The sequence below is a fragment of the Gavialis gangeticus genome, unplaced genomic scaffold, assembly GCF_001723915.1.
Source record: "Gavialis gangeticus isolate Ggan-Ray unplaced genomic scaffold, GavGan_comp1, whole genome shotgun sequence".
Classification (NCBI taxonomy): Eukaryota; Metazoa; Chordata; order Crocodylia; family Gavialidae; genus Gavialis; species Gavialis gangeticus.
Window position 1 is genome coordinate 58,966,106 of NW_017729033.1, and position 7,293 is coordinate 58,973,398.

General features: G+C 43.0%; 1 protein-coding gene across 1 annotated transcript in view; it reads left to right on the forward strand.

The window, feature by feature from the left end:
* The window catches only part of PGM2 (phosphoglucomutase 2), a 30,654-nt gene that overhangs the window by 11,628 nt on the left and 11,733 nt on the right, over positions 1–7,293 (forward strand). The window contains exons 6-8 of the mRNA XM_019526221.1: positions 1,256–1,449; positions 1,937–2,126; positions 2,907–3,004. Coding sequence (XP_019381766.1) covers positions 1,256–1,449; positions 1,937–2,126; positions 2,907–3,004 — 482 coding nt within the window. The remainder of the gene's footprint in view (positions 1–1,255; positions 1,450–1,936; positions 2,127–2,906; positions 3,005–7,293) is intronic.

Sequence of the window (7,293 nt, forward strand, 5' to 3'; positions counted from 1 at the left end):
CCTGGCTCTGCCTAGTTGCTCAGTGCCCTCCAACCTCTGGGGCTGCATGCGAGTTCCACAGTCACCAGTGCCCTCACGGGTCCCCGGACTTGTTCCCATTGCCCACCTGTGCCCTTGCGGGCACCTCCTAGCTTCTCCCACGCTCTTGCCCCACTGGGGCCTGTCTTGCCTCGCGATTCCCGCAGCCTGCACCAGGGCCTGTCTCGCCTCCAGACCTCTTTCTGGGTTCTACACCCCACTGGGGCTTCCCACAATTGAGGCTCAGGTGGCCATAGCCATGCCTGGCCTCCAGACCCACTTTCCAGGTCCTACGCCCCACTGGGGCTTCCCAACAATCAGGGCTCAGGCAGCCTCAGCCTTACTTGGCCCCCAGACCCCCTTCTTGGGTCCTATGCCCCACTGGGGCTTCTTGCCTGCACCCATACTGGGCTCCTTCCGATGCTGCCCACACTGGGGCCAGGGTTGGGACCCCCAAAACGCAGCACCCTCTCCAGTGCCAGGAACCCCCCCCACACACTACTGGGGAGCTCCCATGAGGCCTCCTCCAACCCCTACAGCCTCACCGGTCCTCCGGTGTAATGACAAAGCAAAACCATAAGCCAATCGGCTGCAACACAAAAATAAGCCTCCTGGCTACAACGCAAACTTTAGCCCTCTGGCTCATCATCATTTCCATCCCTGTCAGGGGTTCCTCTACCTGGCATCCTCTCTGATAAGCTGCTCATGCCCCCAGGCTCCTCTACTTGGCTTGCTCCCACAGAGCTCTATCTTCAGCAACTGCCAGAGAAGAACTGCCCTTCTGGCCTCAGCCTGGCTGTTTATAAAGGCCAGGCCCTGCCCCCTTCCGGTCAGCTGACCAGACTGGTTGTCTTGGCAACCCACACTTGTGCTGCCCTGGTGACTGGCAGCTGAGCCCATATTACTGCTTGTCAGTACCAGGCACCTTAGTGCCCTGCTACAACAAGTATTAACCATCTGGCTAGCAAAACATCTGAAATGTGGTTTTACCACTGAATGAGCTGAGGTGATTTTGTTTACCTTTTATTTTATTTTTTATTCTTTCTTTTATTGTGGGTACTTAAATACATACTGTGACACCCTCAGAGAAACATAGCTTTGGAAAAAATCGGAATCCAAAGTGTATTACACCATGTAATTTTATTCTGTATCAGTTTTAGTCATCCATAAGTTGTAGTATGGGTATTTTGTATATTTGATGTTCAGAGTAATGCCTGTTTATCTTGTGTACATTTAGGTTTACTGGGAAAATGGTGCACAGATAATATCTCCTCATGACAAAGGAATCTCTGAAGCAATTGAAGAGAACCAAGAGCCATGGCCTGAGGCTTGGAATGATAGTTTGATAGAGAACAGCTCACTACATCATGATCCTTATGCTACTATAAAAAAAGACTACTTTAAAGATATACAGAAGCTGTGTTTTCACAGGTGAACTAGTGATAAATGTCATGAAAGTTCTTGGTGACAAACATCTATTTTTAACATGATTTAAACAAAGAATATTACAACCAAAAAAGCATGGCCCCAAGGACCAAAACTTTTAACTACTGTTGGTAAACTTATTGTTACCCATTTTGCTACAAACTGGTACCTTGATATACTAGAAAGCCAGCAATGTCTTAAAAATTATATTTTGTAATGTACCTATTTGCATGTGCCTCCAAGTACTAGGAATTTAAAAAGTAATGACAGGGGAAGTGGGGAAGAAAATGGCTTTAGAACAAGTAGCATTATAGATGTGGCTTCCTCCTAAGTCAGGAATACTGTACTTTAATATCTGTATCTGAATACCTAAGTCAGGGATACTGCATCCCATCCATGTGTTACACACACGTTTTTTTTCCTTTCTCCTTGGTCTGTGCTCCTAATCAAACGCCATGCAAATACATTAATTTCACTATTTATTTGATTTCAGGAATATAAACAAGGAAACAAATCTGAAATTTGTTCATACTTCCGTGCATGGCGTAGGCCATGAATTTGTGCAGTTAGCCTTTGAGGCGTTTGGCTTCAAACCTCCATTTGCTGTTCCAGAACAGAAGGAACCTGATCCAGAATTTCCAACAGTAAAATATCCAAATCCTGAAGAGGGTAAAGGTGTTCTGGTAAAACAATTTTTTTTTAGACTATTTACAGTCTATATTAAAATTATTAAAAAAAAATGCTTGAAGTAAACTTAGCTTTAGAAACTATTCCAAATATATTGGGGGTTTTTAATTTGCATATCTGTACACACTTCTTGATGGGCTAAAATGTCCTTTCAATTAGATTGTTTTTAGCTCTTTAGCTAGAATGTAGCATATCTGTGCAGAGATTAAAATAGAATTATATTCCCTTAAAAAAAAAAAAGGAAAAGAAAAGGTAAGGAAAAACCTGGGAGATTATTTTAGATGTCAAATTATGATAGAAGTATGACATAAAAACAGCCCATATGTTCAAAGTTTTTTTGAGTGTTTTTTTTCAAATACAACAAGAATTCATTAACAGTTGTTAAATACTTAAAATACAGGGGTGGCTTATACCAACTGCAGCTTGTTGAGTGTTGTACTGTGAAGGCTCACTGAGTAATTTGACTTGTCTGAGTAATCCTGCTGAACTTGATGGAAATAATCTATTGATGCAAAGCTAACTGGATCTAGGCCCCTGATGTAGAAAGAGAAGAAAGATTTAATTGTCATTTAGTCTCTGATTTCATTGTATGTTACCCATTTAAACTCCTTCAATACTGACGTGTTCTTGAATTAGTTTCAGAATCATTATCTTTAACTTTGTGCTTTTCTGAGTTTGAGCGAACATAAAATAGGACTGTTATTGATTTATAAGAAAGTGAGAATGTGTTTATGTGTATTAACTCTCCTGGTATTGTCCTTTACCATTGTCTTCAGACATTGTCTTTTGCTTTGGCTGAAAAAGAAGGGGCTAAAATCATTTTAGCAAATGATCCAGATGCTGATCGACTTGCTGTGGCAGAGAAACAAGAAAGGTATGTAATAAATACCCTGGTTGGAACACAACTGAAACACTGGACTTTAGAGCATGTATAGATTCAGGGTGGTCCTATGTCCTGTGTTATGCAGGAAGAGTTTTAAATCCTGTAATAAAATGTGCACAGCCAGATATTCATACTATTTATCTTCTGTTGCAGAATCAGGGTCACAAGATACAAACACTTTTTGGAAAGGGGGACCTCTCATGTGCTATGAGATTTACAGGACACACGTGTCTCACTGGCTCATTATTCAGCTATCCCTTTGAGTCATTTGATCATCCAGATCACTTGTGATAAGGGCATTTCCATATGACATTTGGCAATTTGAGGTGCAGACAGAAGTGACAGTTTGTGCCACAAAATGCAGTCTGAAGCCATGACCAAATGCAAATGCACAGCTGCAGACTGCTTAAAAAATGACCAGTTGGGTGAAAAACTAAACCTCATCTAATCAAGTATCAAACTAAGTCTTTTCTCTTGAAGTGCTACTCGGGGAATCTGTGTACACTTCTGTCCAAAGTTTAGAGTTTTAGTTGTCATGCCCCTAGTCAGCCACAGGGAGGAGATAGAGAGACTCAGTGTCTTGTCAATTTTCAGACCTGAAATTGACAAATCTGGCATTGCCAGGGAGCTCTGGAGTGGTGAGCTGCGCTAGCTGCCTGTGTCACAGGGCACGGTGGACATTGCATTGTGGAGGGGTGGCGGGTAGTTGGACCCTGCCAAGTCCGAATCTCTGCCCAGTTCCGTGCTACCTTCTCTCTGCCCCTTTCTGGGGGGCAGGGATTCAGGGACTTAGCTCCCTGGGCTGGGATGTGGGGTAGGGAGAGGGTTTTATGATCTGGGCACTGTCTGGGGGTGCAGTACCCAGCCTGGGCTGCCAGCTCTGGCCCATGCTGCCTGGTGCCTGTCTTTGAGAGCCTCAGGGCACAGCCGCCTGAAGCTTCATCAATTTCAGCAGTCATTTTCAGGTGCCAGCAGAGCCAGCCATTGTTAAACTGAAGCGGGGTGGGGGAGTTGGCTGTTGGAGGCCTTTCCAGCCCCCAGCCTAGGTTCTGCACCTTCTGGGACCCCAGCCTGGAGAGCCAGCCCATGCCTGTGCCCCCTCTAGCTGGCACTGCAAGCCCTTGCCATGCTGCTGCTTGGTACGGGGGGTGGACTGCTGTTGCTGCTGCTTGCTGATAGCCCAGTTGGCTGCGAGCTGGCATCTGGAGCCCTGGCTGGCTTACAGTGCAGGCGGCATCACCCCTTGCTGCCTGGACTTGCTCTTTGCATGGAGGCACAAGCCCACATGGAAAGGATCCGTTCGTTTGTCTGGTTTTGATAACACTAAATTTTAGAGCTTTGTGTAAAGCTATGAAACTTACAGTATTATTGCTAAAGTCTGTCTGTAGCCTTGGAGTCAGTTGTAGACCTCATCCAACAACATCACCTATAGATTTATGAATTCACATTCACTTAACCTGATGTAAGGTATATTCTGCTTTAAACCACAAATCTGTATTAGAAAATGTTTCTGTTGCTGTAGCCTGTGACACAGACACATGACCTAACATAACAAAGATATAGTTCTTGTATTATTTGTGGCAACCCTAACTCCTGAGAGACACTATGGTATTTACTTGATTCTAAGATGAGGTTTTTCTAGCTCTCCCATCCTGTCCCCCGTGGTAAAGCTTTTCATCTTAGAATCACAAATGAAGGTGATGTGGGGGCAGATGGCTGCTGTGGCTTGGGTTCCAGCTTCTACCTAGTGTCAGGGCTGTAGCTGCAGCTGCTGCCTGTGTCCTCACACCCCATCCACTGCCTCTGCATCCTGCCATCTCCTCCCCACAGCCTTCTCTTCCCATTTCCCCACATCCTCTGCTCCCCCACTTGCCTCCCCTCCCCCTTTATTGTTGCTCTGTTCCAGCAGGCTCTATGCACACTGCAACCTGGGCCCTGAGCATGGCCCCAGCCCAGCCCCATAGCAGCAAGATGCAGTCTGCTTAGCAGCTGTGGGGGCTGGGCTGAGCTGAGGCCATGCTCAGTGCTGCAGGCTGGAATGGGGACAGAGCCTGCCTATGCATAGTGGAGTGGGGAGGGGAGAGGAAGGCACAAGCAGGAGTCAAGCTGCTTGATCTCCCCACAGTACCTGCCTCCCCACTGCCTGCCCCCCTGCAGTGGTGGAGGGGATGAATTAAAGATGACCTTCCAATAATTAGATTCTATACATGGAAAATTATAACAAATTTATAATTTTTCCACATATAGAATCTAATTATTGGGGGTGTTGTTTTAAATCTCAGGTTGTCTTAGATTCAAGTGGATACGGTACTTGCCATGTCCCATGCATGCATACTAAGGTTAGAAAGAGGTGTGAGCTTCCATCACTCCCCAGGGAAACAGAGGCATGCTGAGCTAAAGAGAGCACAAAGTCCCTCAACATGCTCGTCAAAAGAACTAAGGTCGTCTCCATTCCCGGAGCAGGTCCACAGGTTCCAACTTTGTGGACCCGGGAGAGAATTTTCTATTTAGGAAGAATAGTTTAGTTGGAAAACTTTCCACTGTGTCCTTTAAAGACTGTTGGCTGAGCCTGATATGCTTCTGATATGTTTTTTTCATATGTCATGTTGTCATAGGTGTTGCAATGCCACATTTTTCTTCTGAAGTATGATTATTTTAGCAAAACAAGTACAGGCAACTCTTGCTTAATGCTGTTTCACTTAGCGTTATTTCACTATAAGGCTCATTTTACATTGATACTCAATTCCACTTAGTGCTCAGCAAGTTTCGTTGTAATGCTCACGGGCATTGTACAGCTGGCAGAAGGTTTCACTTAATGCTATTCTGCTTAACGCTCAGTTTTTCGGGAACCAATTAACAACGCTAAGCGGGGGTTGCCGATATTAAAGCTCTAAGTCAGAAATACATTTCAGTCAAGAACAGAATTTGAAAGCCTGTTGGCATACCAGCAAAAAGAAAATATAAAAAGCAAGTGTATATGAGCTAGAGATGGGGTGCAGAGAAATTAAAAACTCTCCAACTTTACTTAGCATCAAGGGAAAGAAAAGCTTATGAAGTTGTGACAGTTACCTCAGTCAGAATGTCAAATGTACCTTGTGACTTTTTTTTTAACGTGTTCAATAATATATTAAATATAAAGGTAGCATACTTTAATACTTCTGATTTGTATTTAGGAAGTCTGGCTTTGACAGTCCATATTTAGTTTCTTCTTGGAGCAACACATTTACAATTCAGAAGTTTTGTCTAAATTGAGCACATATTATTTGTGTTCTCTCCTGTGTTCCTTTGTCTCAACTAGTTACTTGGCTAGCCATTGTTCTTTCAAACTTAAGAGTATAGACCTCCTTCTGTAACTCCTGCTGAAATTGTTTGTACACTAACTAGAAATTGTTTGTACCCTAACTGGAATGATAGACTTTTTTCTATAGTATCTGTACTTCTTCCTTGACAGAAACTCCTATTAAAGCGAAAGCAGTCTATCAGCTGCTATTATGCTAAACTTGCTGCACATAATTTTGTGCCTTTTGGCATCAATAGATACAAGAGACTGAGTCTACTCTTTCACAACAGGTACTGTGTATAGAGGTCTTGATGTCTGTCAGCATTAGTAATGTCTTTTGTTTCCATTCACAACTGGATTTTTTAACTTCTTTTGCTGTTCCTTTGCTCTTCTTTCCCTTCATAATGTTGTTTTATTCTCCTGTAGATTTTGGCCCCCTTGATCCAGTTGGTATTTGTTCTTATGTATGAGACTGGTTTCATTCTTTCTTAATGGACTCATCCCCTGATGAGGAGATTAAGTGAATAGTATTACTCAATTTCATTGAATCCACTCAAAGCCTGATTAACTACCTTGTGTTTTCTCAAGTCATGGTTAGTGTTTGTAATATGTGACTACTAAGCTTTTTTATCAAAATATTCAGTAGATGCTTTAAAAATGTTTGCATTTTAAGTTCAAAATACCCATATTTAATTTCCCTTAATCTTTAGCATTTTTAATATCAGAGATGCTCAATGATATGTTGCAACTCTGAATAGGATCTTAAGTCAGTGGAAATTAAGGAAAAGAATTTGCTTTCTCATTATAGTGAGTTTTAAAAAAATGAAAAGGCAATAGATACCTGATTTTTTTTTCCAATGAGAGTTAAAAACCAAACTGCCAATTCTCCTTTGACAACCAAATGGAAAAACTAGATGGCTTCCCTGTTTATTTGCTAATTTCTTGGTATGCAAGAATTGTTAGGCCTTCTATTGTTGGTGTGTTGCCCCCCCCCCCCCCC